The sequence below is a fragment of the Alligator sinensis genome, unplaced genomic scaffold (genome assembly GCF_000455745.1).
Source record: "Alligator sinensis unplaced genomic scaffold, ASM45574v1 scaffold492_1, whole genome shotgun sequence".
NCBI lineage: Eukaryota > Metazoa > Chordata > Crocodylia > Alligatoridae > Alligator > Alligator sinensis.
The window spans coordinates 1,378,582-1,402,203 of record NW_005842186.1 but is presented as its reverse complement, the minus strand read 5'-3'; the positions used below and the strand labels follow the sequence as shown (position 1 = coordinate 1,402,203).

Genomic DNA, 23,622 nt, shown 5'->3' with positions numbered 1-23,622 from the left:
GAAGCCAATCTGTCTAGGGAGAGAACAGCCCTGAGCACAACAATCAATGGGAAGCTGTAGCAGAGTCCCCCAGGGAAGAGGGGGCTGCATCACTGGCTGGAGCATTTAAAACTTTTATTGCATAGAGCACAGCGGGCATTTTTACACATGTAAGTGCTGCAGCACCGGGTGCTTTGAAAAGCGTCCAGTACTGCAACGCTTGCAGTTGTATAAGCAGCAAAACGCTGAGAAAATGGTGGTGGCATGCTTTTGAACTAAAACATATTGGAAGTGCTGTAGTTCAAAAGCGCACTGCCGCCATTTTCTGCATGCTGATGCACATTTCGCCGCTTATACAACTGCACGCAGCACAGCACAGTTTGCATCAGCTTGCGTGTGGAGCAGACTCAATTAATCGAGTCTGCTGCGAAGTGGTGGATCTCCAGCACGTCATGGGACAAAAAAGTATGTGTATAAGTGCCCTAAAAAATCTAGTGCAGGGAACATCCTGGGCTGAGAGGGATGTGATGCAACAGGCCTCTCTTGTTGCTAATTTCTGTGGTCCCTGCTTTGTGGAAGGCCCTTTTCTCCCCTGCCCTGTCTTTTCAGCCCTCTCCTATCCCTTTGCCTTTCCGAATCAGAAGCTGGGTCTGGTTTCTACGTGGGATGGAACCCAAGCCTGTTCGCCAGACCTGGAGGGCTGGAGCCGAAGGGGAAGTCTCCAGCTGTCAGCCATGTGCTCTGACAATTGCCTCCTGATGTTGGCATTCATTCCTGCCCGTCCCTGTTCCCTCTCACGCCGTCAGCCCAGGGTGATTTACCGACTGCTGACAGGCCAGCTCAGAAAGATGTGTTGTGAAAAGGTTTGTACATTCAGGCAGGGAGCAGAAGTCCATGCAGGGATTGGGAGGGGGATTCTCTGTGCAGGGGAAGGGCTTTGAGTGGCACTACCTGACTATGTGAGACAAGGCCAACAATCCTCTATAGGCAGGGGAGAGAGCCTGCCAAAGTAGACACAATCCTCACCAGCTCCTTGCTTCTTCAATTCTTCAGCCTGGCACATGTTTCTCTCCTTATTTACACACAGACAATGGTATTCTTACCCATCCAGGACATGGGAAGGGAGGAGGGGACAGGTGAGCAGCCATCTACCCGTTGCATAGAGAGAAGTGAGGAGTGGGGTCAGCATCCCACCATGGTCCATCAGTGCACCTCCGGGAAGTCATAGCAAGCAGCAGCCTGTTTATAGCCCACATGCACAGGCTGTTCAGAACTGGAAGTCCACCTGGGACAAGGGGTGCAGACAGAAAGAGGTACCCGGATGAACATGCTGAGCCTGGCTACAGTAACTTTGTGGCGGCTACGCATGAGCTGCAAAACCACCCTAACAACCTTCTGGGAAAAGGGTCCCCCAATAGGTGTACAGACATCCCAGCTCCTTCCACACTCAGCCCTGCAGCAATCTGGGTGGCACATCCTGGCAAAGAAGGGCATAGTTTTACACTATAGCCTTCAAGTAGTCTCCGTCAGGGGGCAAATCAGCATCCTCTATTCTCCATCACCAGGCTCAAGTACAGAGATGCCTGGACCCCCATGGCAAGTCCCTAGAGCCAGGGCCCATAAGGAGCAAATTTGTTTTGCAAACCCAAAGCTGGGGTGGTTTGGGGAAGCCCACAGGGTGTCTCCTGGCTCTCAGCTGTGCTAATTTTTTCTAATTAACCGTTGACAGTTGTGGCTTTATTTTTCACAGCACAGTAAAACTCAGCCCATTGTGAGAGGAAAGTGGAATTAGCTGATGTTTGGGCAACGCAGACAGGAGAGGCATCTAATCAGCCCTTTCTGAGGGACAAGCATCTCCAGATGGAGCTGCTGTGAGACACAGCAAATCAAGAGGAATTAATACTCAGCAGTTTGTGGTGGAAGAAAAAAAAAAAGGATGGGGAAAAAAACCCAACCCAAACACAGCTGCTCTGTATTAAATGCTCTCCACCCCGTCCAGGGGCTCTGGGAGGAGCAGGCCTGTCAGCTGCTTTAAAAGACATTATCCTCACAGTTTCTTCATGATGTTTACAAGGAGACACTGCTGCTGCTTGTTTGATTGCTTGTCACTGCCAATGCAGAGAGGTTCTTGCTGAGTTCATCCACTGCGGGGCTTCATGCAGCTCCTCAATCTGGATGGAGTTGGACTCTGCCTGACCTGGAGTCAGGAAAGACTCCTTACTGCTCCCTCCTGGAGGTAAGTGGGACTCTGGCTTATCACCTCAGCCCCAGGTAAACTTCAGAAGGGGTTAAAGTGTCTTGCCCCTGAGCCCAGGACTGACACTAGCTCATCTCTCTCCTTCTCCAGGTTCTTGCCAAGTCACTTCTTTAACTGCTCTAAGATCTCTCCTTCCCTGGTCTTCCTCCAGGTTGCAAGCCTGGTCTATGCCCTCCTCATCCCTGATGCCAAGAGCTGCCCCATCTGCCTCCCTGCACCTCAGTTCTGCTCACGCCACCTGCAACTTAGTGGCCATGCCCTCCCACCGCTCCAGTTGGGCATGCTTTCACCAGCTTCCTTCCTCTCCAAATTCTTCCCTCTTCCAAGATAATCTTCCTTCTATTTTCATATGCCTGCATTTAACATACCCACCATTAAACCACAGGGTGCTTGGAGTTGGGATGAGTTCTATACAGTACTACCATATGGCACATGGGCAACATCCTGCTGGAGGTATGCAGTCACCACTACCAGTCCATAACTCCTTTCCCAGGCCACTAGCTGCCTGTGCCAATCCTTGGGAGTCAGTGGCCAAGATGATCTGAGATGCCATCCTGTTCTAGGAATCTGTGATTCTCTCGTGTTCCTCCCCAAACACAAGTGAACACCATGAATAGGTGAAGAAAGAGGAGGTAAGGGACCCCAATGAATGGTGCTTTTGTAGACGTACAGTGCAATTTGGGGCCAGAGGATACTATAGATCCTGCTCCTATGGCTATGCAGGGCCTGGATCTATTTAAAACCCTTTCTGGAACAGTGTGAGAACATAGTCTATGGCTAGCTAAATAGAGGCTAGTACTTTAAATATCTCAATGGGATTGCATGGGATACACATCGAGACAGATTCTTGACTCCCTAAGGTACCATGCAAACATAATCTAAATGAAGCCTTTTGAAGCCACCATGATATAGCTATTAATATGAACTATTGTTAGCTCCACTGACAGGTAGGGAAACCAAGGTACTGAGCTGCAACACCTTGCCCTGAACCCCCGAGGGAGCTGGCGTTATAATTCAGGGACCTGCGTTCACGTCACACCTCCTTCTAGTTTTGTTGCTTCCCCAGAAGGAAGAACTTTTCTGCTGGTCATGTCCAATTTCTGGCTTTTTCCATAAGTACTGGGGGAGACCTTGCCAGAGAACATAACAAAGATCCACTCTGTTGACAGACTGCATGGTGGCCACTTGGTGTGCCAGGGGAGATACTGGATATTGTTCATTGTCAAAATAAAAGTTAGTTTTTCCTTGAGAATGATTAAAAACAAACCCCAATATGTCTTGCCCTTGACCAACCCAACAGTTGCGTGGAAATCTGCAAGTTATGTCACCTGTTGGCAGAGCAGGGGATGTTCCAGCTTGGTGTCGCAGCCTGGTACCATCGGCCACCATGCTGATGTCCCAGTGTATTCAAAAAGCACGAGTTGTGAGTCATGCATTGTGACTCTCAAAGGCTCCGAGGGAGTTTAGGCTGCCACGCTGGCTGGGAATTTTGTCCACTGGCCAGCGAGATGTGCTGCCAAAAGGCTAAAACAAGGGGCTCCTAACATGATATCCCCATAAGCTCGTGGTACGCCCCCACAGCCCTGGGACATTGAAATAAGGAGAGGGAGGAACTAGGGGCTCCAGTCACTTGTTTTCCTATTTTAACGAAAAAAAATAGTTTCTTGATCATAAGAGAAATCAAAGGAAGAGGTGGGAGACATGAAGCTGACAGGCAAATCTGGGAAGTGGGCTTGTCAGAGAAGCTTGTCCTTTGCATCTAAGCATGGTTCAAAGCTTAACGAGAATGCAGCTCATTACCTGCCAGGGTATGGTAAGTGGGACTGGGGGCTTTCTTCTCCCTAAGAGAGCTTTGAAAATACCTGCTGCATGATGTCACCCAACCCTTTGCGATGCTCTTCATAAGGACTGTTGTAATCCCCAAGGGGAAGCTGCCGGTGGCAGGCAGAGGTTAGGAGCAATCAGGGGTGATGACTCCATCAAAAGGAAAAGAAATTATCATCTCAACTCTCCCTCCATTTGGTGGAAGAATTTTAGTGAGAAAATCCCAGAGAGCCTCTCTAGGATATGGCTCCAGCAGGTAGTGCATTTGAGGTGTTTGAGTTTCTTGTAGGGGAAATGATCAGCAGGCTACTGGCAATTCCTGATGCCCATCTTCATGGTGGGAGAGGCTGAGGTTGTGGGAGCAGAAAAAGCCCAGCTTCTTTCTGGAAGCTCTGCATTGGAAATCCAAGGAAAAGAGGCCTCACATTCCCAGAGAAGAGTTTTAGAGTCCACACCAGGTTGAAGATAATTGCAATGGGTCCATAACTGCAATGAACAGAATGGGTCCTGGACTAGTGTCAAACACTGTCAGGTCAGGTCCCCAAGAAAGCCTAATGGAAATCATTGCATAGCACCTAAGGAAGGTTTCATCAGCATCTTCCACACTATTATTGGACCAACTGTATAGCTGGGAGAGTTGTTAGACAAGCTTTTGGGCATAAAGTGCCTTTCTTCAGGATTGGTGAGAAAAAGATATCCCCGAAAATAGCTTGCTTCTCACACATTTCCTAGATCTTTATGGCTACATCAGCACTCCTACATCAGCACTATACTAATATCAGTTCAGGATCCAGGTGCCCCAGGGAAAGTGAATAACTACTTTGTTGTTACTTAAAGTCTACAGGAAATCCCTGTTAGCCCAGAGATGGGAGAGTGGGGGGTTAATGTGAAAGAGGAAGTTCAAATATTCATCTTTATGAGAAAAGCAAGAAAAAAAATGTCATCTTCCAGCCCTGAAAAAGTTACCACATTGATTTCTACTTCATAAAAATGAGGTTAAGTTGAATGCATTAAGCTGGCAAACTGGATAATTGCATGTCCTGAAACTGTCTTCGAAACAGCTCTTTTCAGAGGCACTCAGAAAATAACTTCATCAATAAGGCTCTTGCCCATTAAAAACTTTGCACTTCTCTGCACCTGGGTCAGGAGTAAAGCCTGTGCTTCCTTGGCGATGATTTTTTCCCCCCTTTTAACCTAAGAAAATGGGCAAAATCAAACTCTCTTCATTGTATTTGCATATTGTTGCTGAGACAGAAATAGTGGGTAGAAACAAATTGTTTCAGAGCTGCCACCTTCCAGCTCCACTCCTGGCACTGAATAGTATTACCCACCAGCACCCACCCAGGATGGGCTGCAAAGAAAACTCCCTGCATGGCTATTTGAGGACTCCCAGAAGAGAAGTGGTAGTTGCTTAGGCAAAAGATGGACCTGTCTGGCTTAGGTGCACTGTGAGAAAACAGCAGTCATGACATTTGTTTTTGCTTTTAAACCACCCACGCAGATCATAGACTTATAGAGTAGGGCTGGAAGGGGTCCTGAGAGGTCATCTAGTCCAGTGGTTCTCAACATTTTTGGACTCGAGGCCCCCCTCACTCCCAACCCACAACCCCCTGGCCCTGCTATTTCCAATCCACAACTCCCCACCCCTCCAAGCCTGCTGGTGCCCCGTACTCCTGACCTGCTGCCCCCAGGCTCCAGCCTCCCAGAGTGTGGGGCAGAGGGTGGGTATGTAAGGAAAGAGGGGGGCAGGGGAGATGCATGTCCCCCCCAGATTTGTGTGCCCACAGTGGGCATGGGGCTGCAGCTTGGCTGGATCTGCTCCTCCCAGCCCCAAGCATTTTTAAAATTTTCTCGCAACCCTTTCATATATTTTTGTGATCCACTTTTGAGTCACGACCCATGGGTTGAAAACTTCTGCTCTAGTCCAACCCTGTGCCTGAGGCAGGATCATCCTTTTCCAAACCACCCCATGCAAATCCATTAGCAACCTCTTAGCAAAACTACACAGTCAGTTCTGACAATCACAAGACATAACACCCTAATATGCCACAGGTAAAGCAGGGAGACTACAGCAGCCAACAACCTGCTGCTGCAACAATTGTTAAAATATGCTCAAAGCATCCCAGGAAGAAAGCCTCCCCCCCACCCCCAAGGCAGAGGAAGACAAACCCTCCCACAGTCCATACCAATCTGACCGTGGGGTAAAATTCCTTCTTGACCCCAAATATGGCAATCGGCCTGACCCTGAGCAGACGGGCAAGACCAGGGGTGGGCAAAGTCTGGCCCATGAGCCAGATCGGGCCCATGGTGGACTCCATTTCCCAGCAGCCTCTGCTCACATCACTGCGGACAATTTCCACAGAGATCCCACCAGTGGCGGGGTTGTGACAGTACGGGGAGCGTGCGGCTGGGCGGGTGGTGGTGACAGCATGGTTCAGAGCCAAGGCAGAACCGCAATCTGCTGCCCGCATGCCCCGGGCAGGGGTGTGCATACAGTGGATCACAGGTGTCCACGCATGTGTGGGGGCTGCCTGCACACTGCACTAGGTCCCAGGAGCCAGCCAGGGGTTGGGGTGGGGGGAAGAGGGCATGTGCAACAGAACTCGCCCAGATGAGGTGGTGCAGGTGCAGTCTGTCCCCCTGATCCAGCCCGCAGCTGTCCCTGCAGTGCTCTGCATGGGGCCAAGCCCTGCCTGCTCCTGCCCAGGCCTCCCACGTCATGCTGCTGCCCGCGCAGAGGCTCCTGCCCCAGGGCATGGGGCTCCAGCTCCTTCTACCCACTCAGCCACCCACAGATGGCTGCTCATCGTACCAGGCGGATGGAAGGCAGCTGGCAGATGAAGCTAGAGCCCCATGCACTAGGGCAGGAACCACCCATCTGTAGCTTCTTCCCAACCTGGCTGGGCATGTGGTGCCTGGCACATGCCCCCACGGCTGCTGCCGCTTCTGCATGCTACCTGCTTCCCGGAGTACCATGGCGGCAGCCAGAGGAGGTGGAGTCGCTGGAAGCAGAGAGAGCTGACCTGTACCTCGGCGGCTTCTGCAGCAGTGGCAGCAGCCCCCCTGGGAAGCTGCGCATGCTGGCTAGGGCCAGGGTGGGGGCCAGAGCCAAAGCAGTGCTGTTGGTGGGCATGGGGTGGGAGCGTGGCATGGGCTGCCCTGGGCAGGAGCAGGTGGGGCTCAGATCCATGTGGAGCACCGCAGGGGCAGCTAAGGGCTGGATACAATCGCTTGGTGGGGCGTATCTGGTCCATGGGTCATATTTTGCCTACCCCCTTGCAAGGGCAACAGCAAAACTGTTACTTTTTTACTATTAACAGTTCTTTATATTAATTCCTGTAAATAATAATGTGCTGTTTCCACACCACAGGCCACATCAAGATACTACAGACTGCATGCAACAGTTCACTGGGCCTGAGCCAGCTCAATTACTCCTGCAGGCACAAGCTACAGCACTCAGCCACTTGTCATTGCAGATTCCTCAGTAGCTGTGAGAGGGTTAACACCAGACACCACCATTTCCACTTGCTGGGCTAGAGAGAAGTGCAGCCATTTTGGCAGCCATTAGAGCACAGTGTGTCTATGCTTCTATTCTTCCATGCTTCTCTTCCAGCAAAGAAAAATCAACTTCCCCACTTAAAATACACCCCCCAATTTTGGAAGGCTGATTTTAGGGGAAAGGGCACATGTGATATGCCAGTTAATATCCACCTGAACTTTCCCTTTCCATTTTTGATCTCACTAGTTTCTCTCTGTTATTTATAGGGTGATCTGCTACCCCTTAAGTGCTGCCTTGAGCAAGAGGCTCACCAGACCCTCCACCTACTAGAGATTTACGGTACCTGATCTGGAATGCAAGATACAATACTCTGCAAAGGGATGCCCCAGCCATGTCAGGAAGCAATGTGATGCTCATGCTATGGAACACCTCAGTGTGATAAGAGCACCGTGGCCTGTCTTCATTGCCACCAATGGTCATTCCATCAAGAGTATCCGGCAGTTATAATAGCAAGAATTTGCAGCTAGGTCACCTGGCTCTTCCATACTTGCATTCCATGGCTAACAAAATGACTGCTTGCAATGTAAAGTTCCCCTGGGCCAGACTCCAGCCTGCTTTCATCTAAGACCCTGTGTTATTGTGACATGGAAGCATGCAGCAAAAAGAAAGTCTATCAAAAAAACTCCGTCCAAAAATAACCAGCTGCAAAAAATAGGTGGCTGAGGAGATATGGACTTCAAGCTGTGAGCAGCTGGTGCTGGCAGGAAAATATACAGATCAGAGTTCTCCAAGGGGAGAGAGTCCTTATCACTCTGCCCAGAGGCACCCAGAGAAGTGACTGTGTATGAGGAGGAGGGCAGAAGAGAGTTCTTGGGAAAGGCACAGTGAAAAGCTAGAACAGCATCTAGATATCACAGTGATTAGACATTGGATAGATTTATCATCCTGTCTCTTTTAAAAACCCTGCAAATTCTGGGCTGATGAAAGGTGCCAGACTGCTAGCCCTTATGGCTGTGTTCACACAAGACAGACTTCCTTACTTTCTCCCAACCAAAGTGCTTGGAGACCACCCTCTAGGTCTTAAAAAGAGTTCAGACTCCATAGCTGCCACTAAAAGCAACTCGGGTATTGCTTAATGTCAGCTTTCACCATAATTTTGTAATGCAGCCCCCTGCCTATTAAGGACTGATCAGGAATAGATAACTGAACAGCTATAGGACAGCAAATGACTTCCACTGGGCATGTCTACACATTGCCTTGTGGTGATGTAGTGATGTGCTACGTGGCTGTACAGCATGCTGCGGTGACATAGTGATCACACTCCCTGCTTATAGCACGCTGATACGGCGATGTAGCATGGAAACCAAAGTGTGCACCGCCTGCAAGGCACAGTACAGGAGTGTACCAAAAAGAAGTACTAAAGCATGGTGCTGTAGCAGTGGTGTTGAACGACAACATGTAGACGCACCCACTCATGACCAAACTAGGTCTGAACTAGTGACCTAGAGATAAATGGCTCTGTGCCCAATTCCCAGGCCCTTAAGTCACCCATTTCCCTTATCATCCCAGCACATTGACAAGAGATACATTAAACATTGCCAGAAGGTGATTGTAAAAAACTGATTTTTGTCTTTTTATCCCAATCTCCATCATTTGTAGCTATGCAGCTTTTCAAATATTTGCTTTGCTCTTTAGAATTCATTATAACCCCACCCCACCCCCAACACGCTTTTTTTTTTTTTTAAACAATATTATCTTTGAAACTGTATATTTTCATTGCCCAGGTGGAAAAGCTTAATTTGCACTACTCCTGCTGAGGGCAAAATCCACCATCAAACCTCATTAGCTTTATTCCTCTGAAAATGTCTCTGCTTAGGTACAGATGTCGATCACTGCCTGCAACCAAGCAAAGAAGACTGTGATGTGTGATGCAGGAGCGGGAAAGGGTCACTCCTACTCTTTTACCTAGGAGAGTTGCTGCAAAAAGGTCCCGTTTGAATGAGTGAAGCAGCAGCTAAACACATACAGTGCTGACATCCCGAAGACTTTGAAGTCAATGAAAGTTTTACTATTGATTTCAGTGCAAATCGGGACTCTATCTAGAGAGAAATTGATGCCAGGGCTCTTGGTCATTCTGTGCCCTGAGCGCACAAAGTACTAGGACTACAGCACATGTGCCGCAAGCTCCTACAATGTTGTTAAAAACAAAAGCTTCATAAAGTTATTAAAAGAAAATAGGAGGTAGAAAGAGAGACTCTGCCCCTATTCTTCACAGCTGTATCACCACTGAGTCCAGTTTCATTCAGAAATCCCTAAAGATTCTCCCTAAAGTATTGTCCAGTCTAATTTCAAATGATTGTGGCTGGGATTAGATCAGAAGAACCTCAGGGAACTACTGTATTTACTTGAATCCAAGACATTTTATTTTTCTCATTCAGTATGGGGGAAAAAGCTATTAGCCTTGGACTGAGTACAAGGTGGGGTGAGGTGGGGGTGCTGAGGCAGCTGCTGTAGCCCCAGCCCAGACTTGGAGTTAATCACAGCTTTAGCGACTGCCCTGCCACCTATATTTCACAACCCTGAAGTTTGTTGTTTGCTCTTTTCAAACTCAGTGTCCAGTCTTCAGCAGCAGATAGTTTCAGCTGTGAAATAATTAAAACTGTAGTTTTTTCCTGAGGTGGAAAGGGAGGGTGAATGAGCTGAAGATTAGGCTCTGTCCCTGCTCCATGCAGCCATAACTTTGGAAAAAATCTTTTTTTTCCTTCTTTCTGTCTTCCCAAAAATCAAGGTGCATGTCTTACTTGTGGGGTATGGTATGCGAGAAAATACAGTAATCTTGTTTCCTGTGTTTCTCTTTAGCCCCTCAAATGTGGTGCCATCTTCCCGGTCCTGAGATTCCCTACATCAAGTAACAGACCCTAACAATATGTCCTCCAGTCTATAATTTCACCTACTACAGGTACTCAATAAGGTTTGTTAATGTTTTGTAGAAATGCTTTTGTTTGTTTAAGGTTTTTGGTCTAGTTTGGAAGTTGGTTAATTTTTCATTACTGTGAAACCTATTGATGAAAAAAACTTTTTGCTTTATGTTTTCACTGAATAGTTTCTTTCCAAAGTGTTTAGGCTTTCATGAGAAAAAAAATAAAATCTGATAATCCCAAGCATGATTTTTTTCCAGCTTTTAGAGGCTAAAAAATATATATATATATATATATATATATATTCAATAAAAAACAAAACCATTTCTGCTGAAATTTCCATTGTTGTTAAAAATTCATTTTTTGAAAAAAAAAAATTTTTCATTCTCCCCACATTCTTTAAAAATGACTAGCTCTACTGTTTTGGTTCCTCAGGGTGCAATTTGTGTTGTCCAAATACATGCAGTTTCACCAAGGACACAATGGGTTGACCTCAAATGGCCCACAAATCTATATATATGTTACTGAGCACTGGTCCAAGCACTGGAGTGGGTGCTGAGCTCCAGAGCTCAGCAAATTGTTCAGAACAAATGGTTCAGTCACTCAATTCACCTTCGTTCTGGTTTTGAATTCTGTATGAGCAAAGAATCTTTGCTACTTTTAATATTCAAAGTCTGAACCGCACTGGCGGGGTTTGATTGCATGCATAGGTCAGATGGTATCGTCATTTCTAAATGCTATGGGGATGAATTTAGGATAAGGTTTCTGGGGTGCATATTTGCATTTAGTTCAGGGCCGTGCCCTCCATGAAGATGTTCTCGTAAGCAAAATATATACTGCAGTAAGGAGGTGTGAATGCAGCACAGGTAGACATCCCTATGCTAGCCTTAATCTAGGTAGCTCAGGTACCAATAGCAATATGATCACAACAGAACAGCTTTCAACACAACTGGACAAGACTTCTTGAGTATAGACTTGTGCTGCTAGCTTGCATGGAGCCCTGCTCTGCCCCAGTGTCACTCCTACTGCTACCAGAGCTAGCTAGATTAAAAACTATTGTGATTGCAGCTCAGGCTGGCCTCACATTGAAGGGTAGACATAACTAGTCAGTTAAAACTGGCCTTCCTCACAGTCTGAGAATTAATTTGCTGAAATATTCACAGGAAATGGGTGCAAATGGAGCACAGGCCCAACAAATAATTGTACAGCTGAATGCATGCAAAATATTTCAGGCCAAAGTCAGGAACATACAGTAACAGACCTTTAAAGAATATGGGGTAATGCCTTCATTAATAAGTACTGTGGTGAAGAATGTAGTAACAAAGCTAAAGCAGCATTTTTTCCCTCTGCAAATATGTAAAGCTGATTTCATTGACTACCACATTCTTACCTGAAAAGAGGTAAAAATGGTCTGAATCCTCATTCATTGCCCTAAATTATTATTTTGGGAAGGGATTATAACAGGAGCTGGTCCCAGGGGTGGCTGCGATGTGATGTTCCCTGGTGGCTGCTCAGCCCCTGCTCTGCCCTCATTTCTCAGGTTCGCTCTCCTTCACCTTCCCTGCCATGCCTTGTTGTCAGATCCTTGGAAAGGGAGGCTGCCACAGGGATCCCTGATCCCATGCTGCTGGTCAGGTGTCACTACACAGTGCCTTTGGGGCTTCTTATGTGGCGCTAACCACCCCTTACACCACACCCAGGCCTCACAGATGTTACCATGCAATCTGTCCTGCTTTTGGGCCTGAGCGTGTCTGGCTCCTGTCTGTTGAGGCCACCACTGCCCCTTGTCTCAGTCCCTAAACCACCAATCACTCCCTCAGCTCTTAGGCTGCCTTCTCTTAACTCTGGGGACTGCAGAGTCTCGCTCTGTCTGCTGCTTGCTCAGGAGCATCTTCCATGTCAGTAGCCAAGGTGAGACTCTGCTCCAGCTCTGGTCCTGGGCTTCTCTGCCCACCCTTTCTGGTCAGGTGCTCCCCTGTTTGTTGACTCAGCTCCTTCCACAACCTTCTCCCTTCTTAAGGCATGCCCAGTGCCTGTCATAGGGATGTAATAGCTACATTTTAGTTCACTGAAATGTAGGTAATAAAGTGATCTCTCATGCTGGGAGGGGGAGATGATCAAAATAAGTAAAGCTTCAAATGCCAAGTTCACGCTTGATTTTTAAAGCCTCTGTCAAATACATTTTTGTTAAATCTAGTATATGTAACCAGAGGGAGAGGACGGATGAATTAATAAAGTTTTGATATTTATTGCCTATTGCAAATGGGTTTTACTACTAGCCTGGAGATTTTTCCCTAGTTAATATGAATTTGTCTGCTTACTGGTTTCTCTTAAGCCTCCTTTACCCTTTCTAAGAGGAACAACTGGTAAAAGGCAGAGGTTAGATTCCTAATATTTTCTGGAACTAAAGTTGGTGAAAAGTACTTATATCATGATTAAGAAGTCATATTAATAGGTGTTTTCCATTGAAAATATTGAGGTTGGAGAGGAAGACCTGGATTGTAGTTCTCCATTATTGCAGAAAGTTGGCTAATACATACACTGGAGGGTAGGGTTAGGATTCAGAGAGACCTCGACAAATAGGAGAAATGAAGAAAAAGAAAACTCATGAAGTTCAATAAGGACAAGTGCAAAATCCTGCACTGAGGATGGAACAATTGCATACACCAGTACAGGCTGGGGGCTGACTGGCTAAGAAGCAGGTCTGCAGAAGAGTACCTGGGGCTTACAGTGGACAATAAGCTGAATATGAGCCAATAGTGCGTCCTTGTTGCAAAGAAGGCTAATGGCATACTGGGCTGCATTAGTAAGAGTGTTGCCAGCAGACCAATGGAGCGATTATTCCCTTCTATTTGGGACTAGTGAGACTACCTGTGGAGTACTACCTCCAGTCTTGGGCCTCCCACTATAGAAAGGATGTGGACAAATTGGAGAGAGTTCAGTGGAGGGCAGTGGAAATGTTGAGGGGGCTAGGGGACATGGCTTATGAGGAGAGGCTGAGGGAACTGGGCTTATTTAGTCTGGAGAAGAGAAGATGGAGTGGGGATTGAATAGCAGCCTTCAACTACCTGAAGTGGGGTCCAAAGAGGATGGAGCTGGACTGTTTTCAGAGGTGGCAGATGACAAAACAAGGAGCAATGGTCTCAAGTTGCAGCAAGGGAAGTTTAGCTTGGATATTAGGAAAAACTTTCTCACTAGGAGGGTGGTAATGCACTGGAACAGGTTACCCAGAGAGGTTGTGGACTCTCTATTCTTGGAGGTTTTTAAGACCAATAGACAAAACCTTGGCTGGGATGATCTAATCAGGAATGGTCCTGTTTTAAGCAGGGTGTTGGACTAGATGACCTCCTGAGGTCCCTTCCAACCCTAATTTTCTGTGAAATTCAGAAGCAATTTTATTCTTTATTCAACCTGACACATGCAGAGTATTTTTGAGGCATTTGCCCTGCTCTTACCTGAGGGTGTATGCATGAATGTGTGCGTGTACATGTGTGTTAGGACCTCTCTGTGCTTAGGCAGTAACCAGGAAAGCTGTGCTTGAACAGCTAAACCCTGCCTCCCACCCTCCAAAGGAAGCTGTCTCAGAATTAGTTGTGAGCAGGTGACTTTCTCCTTGCTGCAGTGATTTCTCCATCTGAAGTCAATGCATAAACTCAGTGCAGGTGAGTCATGATGCTCTCTCACAACATCAGGTTTCAGGCCCAAAACAGAGCTAACCCCCTCTTACCATCCCCTTCACAGGTCCAGTCCCCTCCAACTAGCCCATACCAGTGCATTAACCCTGCCTCTAATTATCCCCTTCACAATCACTCCCTAATTAGCTCTCCCCACACACAATTAACTAGTCTGCACGTACTGTCTGTGTGTACAGAGCACTGGCTGGCTAGAGCGACAGACAGGAGGATGAGTGTGGGGGTGGAGAGCTAGTGAGGGAGGGTGACTGTATGAGTCTCCCTACCCAGCTTGTACACACACGCACACACACTGCACATTGCACACACAGAAAATCCCCTCCTGCAGTGATTAAGTTTCCAATATATCATTGCAAATCTGCACGGCTAGGAGAGCCGAATGTGAACTTCCAGACATAGATCATCTGTAGGTACTTGAGGGAGCGAGAACTGCCTGTGTGACTCCCCAGAGCATAGCAGATCATCTCAGCACAAGGCGGAGAAATTCCCTCATTCCCAGTTCCCTCTCTGCTTTATAGCACACCAACAAAATTTTAAAAAAGAACAAAGCCAAAAATAGGAATCTCCCCATGCCCCTAAATGGGGGAAGTTTTCCTAGCTCTGGCCCACCCCTGAGAAAGAGCTGTCGGGGTCAAGTCCTGTTTGAAAGGAGAAGGTTGTGTTTGCACTGCCGGCTCTGCAATGAATAACAGAGTCTGCATTGCAGTCTTAAATTGCAATACAACACCATCTGTGCCTTCCCCTTGCAGCAGAACATCACTCCGGGGAGCCTGCTCTACAGGGGGCTCCAGAGAGCATCTGGTGGTGTCATGCCCATGGTAACCACACCTGGACTTAATGTCACTGGCAGGAAAGGTGCAGTACAACATGCGTACCCTGATTACAAGACTGAAACTAGGACTAGCAGCCTAATGTGAAACTGGGTGGGAGAGGGAAGACAAGGGGCCTGCCTAACTTTTCACTGAGATTTATTATCTTTTTTAGATAAATACAGTAAAGCAAGCAGACAAAATATTTAACTCCTCTTCAGAAAGAAGAGACTTACTACAGAAAGGAAATTGAGAAGCAGGGAAATCAGCCCATGCTGAGCTTTGTGCTGCTGTAACTAGATTGCTACTAATCCCTGAGCAAACCAGTTGAAAGCTGGGTGCCTCCTTAACACCAGAGTTTTTTTCAGTCCTAATACATCCTAAATCACCAGTGCTGCTTTCTATAGCACCGTGGGGCTCTTTTCCCCACCCCCTTCATATTCACCAAAGGTAAAGGCACTGGAGCGGGACCCTGGAAAGATTTTGTTACCAGGTCTGCCCCTGATTTCGGCTGCTGGCAGTCATTCATTTAAAGGTGCAATATGATATGATTCCCAATTCCAACAAATCATTCTTCCTTCCATGCCACACATGCATGGCAGCATGTGTGATTTTAGAAGCAGGGATCAGATCCCAATTGCACCTTACTTTCCAGCACAGGGGGAGCCTAGAATCATCATCTCGGGCTCCCCCTGCACCAGCAAGTTGAAAGCTGGGTGCTGGCAATCAGCTGAGTCTCGGCTGGCTCTGGGACCACACCTAGACCTAGCTGATGATCAGTCGATCCTCCCGTAGATAGGGACTGCACTGGGACTTGAACCGGCCACAGTGAAGTCCCTAGAGCTGGCCAACAATCAGCTGATTGTTGGCCAGCTCCAGGGACCACACTGGGGGCCAGAGCTAGCCCCAAATCAGTTGATCGTTAGCCAAGAGGGACTATATTGGGGACTAGTATGAATCCTAGTGCAATCTCAGGTCCATCTGACAATCAGTCAATTGTTGGCCAGCAGGGACCATATTAGGGCTTGCTGGAGACCACTGTGCAATCCTAACCCTGCCGCATGTTCAATTAAGGCATGATGGAAACCAGTCATAAAAATATCACACATTTTTTGGGAAATATTTTTGTGGCTAGTTTCCCATTTTGTGGCACCATTAATTCCCTGAGCATGTGGCTGCGTTGCTATTTAAGACTCAATTAACAGATTAATTGCATCTTCAATGTAATGTCTGCCAGGGGCTTTAGTGTATCACTCTGGGAAAGCCACTTCCTGTCTGTTAAGCCAATGCTTCCCTTCCCCACTTTCCGACCATCTGTCTCTTGGAGAGCCCACAGATTTTGTTGAGATGGCTGCTCCAAGCCATTTCTGCTGCCCAGTAGCTGAGCATTGATACACCTAACACAGGAGTGAGTTACCATGGTTTATTTCCTTGGTGACAGTCCCAGGCTCAGCAGGGATGCAGTATAGATATGGCCTGCCTCTATTTCTCAGTCCTTTGGGACGAGAACTCTCACTCTTTCAGCGCCGTGTGCCTGTACAGTGCCTAGGGCAATCGAGTCCTGGTCCTGACTGGAATCTCTGAACACTGCTGCGATATTATTAATAGTGTCACCTTAACCCTAAGGATGCTACCAACCCTCCCTTCTTAGCCCATGCCACTGGGAGAAGAAATGAGACAACCATATAAATCGGTGCTGGGCTGTAGCAGACAGGAACAGGAGTAGGAGCAGATAAACTGCGTACCCCCTGATCACCTTTCCTACCACAAGGAAACGTGCAGCCAGGACATATGTAACGCTGCAGGCAATCCTTTGCTGCTGTGGAGGGAGCGGGGAACTGGGGAGGTGTATTAGTTCTTAGACCATTTCCAAGCCAGGAGCTCCAACCAATGCAAGTTGTGTCTCGGTGGCCATACCCTAAAATTTACTTGCCGTCAGTGCAGGGTCAGGGACTGGGCTGGGACTCTTAGTGGGTGCCAAATTATGTTTTTGTCCATTGTCAAGCAATCTCCATAAGCAAATAGCTCATCTTCTGTTTTCCCTTTACCTTCTCCTGAACATGGAGTTGGAGAATTTAGAAAAGCGGGACGGTTATAAATCCATCCCTGAGTGGTTTACCCAGGAGATACGCACATAATAAAAGATGGGGCTTGGATAAACAAGTGCTCCAGGTTTGTGCCAATGCCTTTCCAGCATCAGCTCAGGGTACACTCAAGCACCTTGAGGTTATTTACCTGTTAGCTGTGGAAAGGCACCAGCAAGCATTCAGATTACTCCCTGACATTCAGGGGCACTCTACAACCTCATAGTGTTCCTGGGGACCTTTGTGTTTTCTTTCAGGCAGTGCATCCTCCTCAGCCATTACATAAATCACCCTTAAAGGGACTGAACAGCCAAAAGCAATGGAACCTAAATTTTCCCCAGCTGAATGCCCACCAGGCAATCTATCAAAAGCTGAAGGCTCCATCCCATCCAACACCTCAAACCCTCCAAAGCCTAACTCTTTTCTCCTTTTTAATTAGTGTAAAAGTTGAGAACAACTGCTTCAAAACCAATGCAGCCTCTTACAGTGAAACTGGGGAAGAGCCCGGGCCCCAGCGCCCACCTGAACCACAGCCTCTGCTCACCTCCTCCCACTGGTGGATGTAGCGGATGAGCCTGGAGAGGCGCAGCAGGCGCAGGAGGCTGAGGATTTTGGTGAAGCGCACAATGCGCAGGGCCCGAGCCGTCTTGTAAACCTCCGAGTCAATCCGGGTCTCCACTATCAGGAAGATGTAGTCCACTGGGATGGAGGAGATAAAATCCACCACAAACCAGCTCTTCAGGTACTTCATCTTAATCCTCTGTGGGTCCAGAATGATCTCTGTATTGTCCTCCACCACGATGCCGGTCCGGAAGTTGAGGACCAGGTCAATGAGGAAGAAGGTGTCTGAGACCACATTGAAGACAATCCATGGGGTGGTGTTCTCATCCTTGAAGAAGGTGATGCCCACAGGGATGATGATCAGGTTCCCCACCATTAGAAGCAGCATGGTCAAGTCCCAATAAAACCTGGGCAGTAAGACAGAGAAGCAGGAGATGAGGCAAAGGGGGCCCCAGGGAAATGGATCAGATGAACTACTTTATACAACTCTACTGTTATTAGTTCCCCTCATTCTTCCTATCTGTCTGACCTGTTTCTCAGGCACCAATGGCATTTAGGCACTATGTTGAAAAAAAGGTACTAATTTCCTGGGACGGAAGGTACAAAGGGAGGTGGCAGTGTAATAATGTGTCTGAAGGGGATGTCCATTCAATGTTCTGGTCAGGAATTCAGGATTATTCAGGAGGAAATTAAAGTTTTTACATGGATGACAAGAATAATCAGCTCTACAACAGCATGTATTAAAAAAGCCATTGAGTTTTGGGAAAGATACAAGGCTCTTTGTTTATGGTATATACCTTCAGTGTCTGGGGGCTAACCTGTGAGCAGGTTCTCTCATACCTTGGCACTTTTCTCTGGAGCAGCTGGGACTGATCATTGCTGGACGCAAGATACTGGGTTAAGGTTGGACCCAACATGGATCCCCAGGGCATTCAGCTTAGATTTCACATGGAGTCTATTGCATGCTGAGGTCAGGCTTTGGGAGTTTAAGTCAGCGCTCTGTGCATTCCCATGAGGTGCAAAAATGATCAATAAAGCTGAGAGTCACATGCCTGAAGATATGTATCACGCTGTCAAAGTAACCAAGGGCAACATTTCACTACTGTGTCCTTAAACACAGTCTCCAAGAGTCTGATCTTGTTATTGGTGTATCAGTGTTATTGGAAGGATACCCTCACAATCATGTTCATTTATTTATTTATTTTGGAAGTGTCCAGAGCGCAAGAAAAAGCCCTGGTTTTAAAAAATGACTATGTGATTTTTCCAGGTGTTAGTACAAAATATACATGACCATATAATGCTGCAGCTAATCCTGAGTAGGGAAGAAAAACAGAAAACCTAGCCAGCTCTCACACTTTGCTGAGGATTCTCTCAAACAGCCTGGAAGTCTCACTCCAGCCTTAAATAGAGGATGCACTGATGTAACATGGTCATATATGACCAAGATTTTATTGCTTCTACACAGTATAGTACAGAGCACTGACCGTTCTACTGGGAAGTGCCATAAATAATTAAGATGCACTCTTCAAAGTAAATGAACACAATGAGCAGAACAAACTGTTTATTGGGTTTGTTTACTTACTCTCAGAGTCACCAAAGTCAGAAAACTGCTATTGGTTCTCCCAGGAAATCATAAAAATTAATGAGGCTTATTGTTATTCATTTCCTGAACACCACATATGTTCTCTGCCACATAGAGTACAAAGACAGAGAAAAGTTCACTGTCTCAAAGGACTCAAATCCAAGGGGTAAACTCTATTCCTATATACTGTAGGGGCTCTCTTCAATACCCACAAAGTCAATGGAGTGACTCTGGGTTTTACAGCGATTGACAGAACATAAACAGAGTGCATGTTAGCTTAAGTCACAGCTTAAGTCTGTATCTCACATGGTATAAAACAACATGGCTCTAACGAGTTCAACAGCATAATAGGAATTCATGTCAAACGAGGATCTGGCCCCTCCACTTTAGTTGGTTAACTTCTCAATAATGAAAAGAAAAGTTCTTTTCTGGATAAGCATCAGTAGCCACCTTCTATAGAACAGCATACACTGCACTGCTAATTATATATACTTACGTATGGCTACATGCTATTTAATGTTCCAAATAGCACATGCACACACACGCACATGAATGCACTAGAGGTTTCAAAGTATCCAGTACTGGCCAAACTGTGCTCATATGGAGCCAATGGCAGCAGACTTCAGTGGGATCACAGTTTTGCCAATAACAAGTACTTCTGAAAATCCTGGCAACTAGCTTTATCTTGCACTTGCAATGCAAAGCTCATGTCTGTCATATACACAGTGTAATTATATACCTAGCCTGCAAGCACTGATGCTGGAAGCTCTGAGATAAGATAAGTCTGTGTCTCTAAGACCATAGCCACGCCATATAGCAATATGTACTAATACTGTACAAATCCATACTGTGATCTTGTTTCTTAAGGGCCTTGAAATGACACAATGCAGCTTCCTGAGTCTGTTAATTTAGATAATCACACAATGGCATGGAAGTCTGAAAGAAACAAGTATATCTTTGCCCAAGAGAAATAACCTTTCAGCCATCTTTAGTCCAACTGTTGGGATGCAGAGGGAGACACACACATCAGGAAAGGATTATTCCTCCTCCAGTTTCTGAGGAAGAGGCGGAGGAGAGCTGAAACAGAAGGCAGACTTACATATATGCAAAGGTGAGATTTGCTCTCTCCAGAGATCTCTTGGTCTTGCTGCTTTTTCCCCCTCCTTGTACATCAGCAGGTGATTTTAGTGTTCAGCAGTGAGAAAGGCACTAATGGCACTACCTAGAACCAGTCATAGTGTGGACAGGAGGAAAACTACCAGGGTGCAGGTTGAGCAAATGCTTTACAACATTAAGTGACTAATAGACCTCTCCCTTACTCCCATCCCCAGTAATGCAGACAGGCAGAGCTTGGTCAGCTGCCCTGATTGCTGACCTACAATATTCCCTGCTGTTCCAGTCCTGCCCATGCACCTCTCTTCCAGCTGTGTCCATTGATGTTCTAATGCTGAGTCACTAGCAAACATTCCCAATCAATTTTTGCAATATGAAAAAGTATGTACAGATCCTACTCCACCTAATAGGTGCCTAGGTGGACTTAAGTGCCTAAGTGTGATTCAGGGTACAGTATATCTTATCCACATTCAGGCCCTACCTATGTCCACTCTGGTACCTAATAGCTGGAGTAGGATCTGGCCCATGGAGACAAGATCATAAAATTTATTTCTAGGCATTATTTAAATTTGAATTCTATTCCAACATGGTGGTAGTGACTCAGATGAATGCCATGGATTCCCTTTGTCCTAGCATTTAGCAAACATACCTAATGGATTACAGATGAAGATTTCTATCCAGTGCACCAACTCTTAATTTAAAGCCAAAACTGACAAGGCCAATGTAACTCTGGCCTCTAGGCAGAAGGTAACAGAGACTGAAAACATCCTACAGGGCAAGATGAGGAGCTTGGTAGAATCTAGCTATCAGGTCAGAAATACCAAGGTCCATGTATATCCCATGTCACATTTTAGCTATCTAGTGCAGGGGTGTCAAACTCATTTGGCCATGCAGGCCAGATGAACGGTGCAGGGCTGGTCCACAGGATGGCTGAATGACATGTGGCTGCCTCATGGACTGAACTGGGCCCATGTTTTCCCTCACTTTCCCCCTCCACATGCCTGATCCTGTGCATGAAGCACATGCTCTGGCCAGTCCAGGACTGTGCTGCACATGATGTCTATGTGGAACTGATCCAGGACGCAGGCCACACTCTGGCCGTCCATGCCACATGCCATGTCTGGCCCAGAGTGGCTGGTGGGGAGTCAGGGGTGCTGGCAGCATGGGTTCTGGACCAACTGGGACAGGTGCCACACGTGGTACTTGTCTTGGACTGATCAGAGTGAGCGCTGTGTGCACAACAGTCCCAGACTGGCCCAAGCAAGACTGTGTGCAATGCAGATCACAGTGCAGCTGGAGCGGGCACCATGTGTGGCTGATTTGGTGCATGCTGTATGCAGTGTGTAGGACAAGTATGGACCCAGAGGCAGCCCTGGGGGCTGGATGATGTAGCTCCATGGGCGATATCTTTGACACCCCTGATCTAGTGCAATCTGTTTAGTTAAGGATAGCTAAACTCAGAGCAAGTGGCTACTGAGTGGCCACAACATACTTGGAGTCAAACATCCTCATGAATGTTATCATCATCATATAATTTCTTTTTCTCTCTCCAAGTTACTGACTGAAAGGAATAAACATGCAGGTGATGTATGTGAGAACAACTAGTATCAAGTATTATTAACTATGCTCTGCATTTCTGTAGCTCCTTTCATGAAAGCATCACATAGGACTTTCTATTCTATAACAAGTTGAGCCATACGATTTCCCTGAGAGGAAGATAAGGATTATTAGCCCCATTTTACAGTTGGTGAAACTGAGACCCGGCAATGGTAAGGGCAGAATGTGTCACAAGAAGGTCTTATGAATATCTCTCCTCTGATTTTCTCTCTTCCTGGTCAACTGTTCATTTTCTTCCCATTTCTAAGCATTTACATGAAACATTAACAGCAAAAATGTATTGATTTCTTATAGCTGATTCACTAGGACTGAGCAACTCACAACAGCAAGGAAAACAGGTGCTGTAGAAACCAGCCAATTCTCTCCAAAATACTTGTTTGTAGAGAAACTGGAGAGGATCCAGAGGCAAGTGACAAAGATGATAAAGGGACTGGAAGGCAAGTTATACCAGAGAAGGTTGAAAGAACTAGGTATACTTTGTCTGGAGAAAAGGAGATCAGAGTTTTCAAATCTTTAAAATGATGGTTAAAAGGGAGAGTGCGGTCTTGGGCTGCTTCTATACATTAATAGTTATTATGCCATTGCCTTATTAATTGCATAATACATTTAGACTGGCTACACATGCAAATGAATTATGGCCCCTTAAAAAGGGTCAACCAGCTATAAAGTTATTGCTTGGAAAAGTGTAATAATTTTGTAGCTGGTTTCTATCCAGCTTTAATTTGCACATATACACAGTCTGTGGCTGGGAGACCACAGCTGCTACAATCTCCCAGCTGCTGGAAAGCACCATGCACCCCCAAGGCTGGAAGATCCCAGCCACTGTGGGCTCCCAGCTGCAGGGGTACTCCACACAGTAACTGAGAGAGTGCAGCTACTGCGATCTCTCAGCCATGGGGTGTTTCACACATCCCTGGGGCTGGGAGATCACAGCAGCACCCCATGGCTACTGCGGCTGAGAGTCCCACAGCTGAGGGGTCTCTTGGCCCTGGCTGTGCTCCACATGCAGCCAGGGATAACAGTTCCCACACCTGACAAGACTATTGGTCACAGCTGTGTCACATGTGTGACATGGCAGGAGGCATTATTGTGTGAAATGTGCTTTAAATCCTATGGTGGCTTTACCTGCACATGTAGAGGGGGCCTTGCTGACTATGAAGTTGGGGCAGCTTGGAGACCACTTCCTCACATTGTTTTTCCCCTGGCTTTTTAGTATTTGCATTGTCAGAGACTTGCAAGACCTTCATTCTAAATTACATAAAAGTTTTTTGGACATTTTTAACCTCTACTGCCAGGCAGCCAGCTCTGGCTTGAACTGAGTAGCTGTCTCACAGCACACAGAAAGGATGCAGAAAGAACACTTATCCAACTGAAAACAGCAGGGGGCCAGAATATCATCATCAGCCCTGGAATGGAGCTAAGACTGTAGGGCTAACTTTTACAGAAATTGCTGTGGGACTCCTTAAGAACCAATTTCAGCAACCATGCTGGAGCCCCTATTCGGTGCTGACTCAGACATAAGAGCACCATCTATTGAATCTCCAGCACCATTGAGATGTTCATGTTTTGCACAGTGAGGTTTGCTAAATTTCTGCCTTTGAGCTTTCTCTTCTCTCCAGAGTGGTAGTAGTTCCCCCATCATGGAAAAATGCACGTTGAATTATACACCATTACACTCACCAATAAC

The 23,622-nt window shown here is 46.7% G+C and overlaps 1 protein-coding gene and 1 long non-coding RNA gene across 2 annotated transcripts in view; one reads left to right on the top strand and one right to left on the bottom strand.

Moving 5' to 3' along the window:
• HCN4 (hyperpolarization activated cyclic nucleotide gated potassium channel 4) overlaps positions 1 to 23,622 on the bottom strand; it is a 152,117-nt gene that overhangs the window by 97,154 nt on the left and 31,341 nt on the right. The window contains exon 2 of the mRNA XM_014521142.2: positions 17,607 to 18,030. Within this exon, the coding sequence (XP_014376628.1) occupies positions 17,607 to 18,030 (424 nt within the window). The remainder of the gene's footprint in view (positions 1 to 17,606; positions 18,031 to 23,622) is intronic.
• LOC102381311 lies at positions 2,056 to 10,507 on the top strand. The gene is made up of 3 exons (XR_324154.1): positions 2,056 to 2,215; positions 7,826 to 7,898; positions 10,419 to 10,507. It is a non-coding gene; the product is annotated as an uncharacterized LOC102381311 (long non-coding RNA).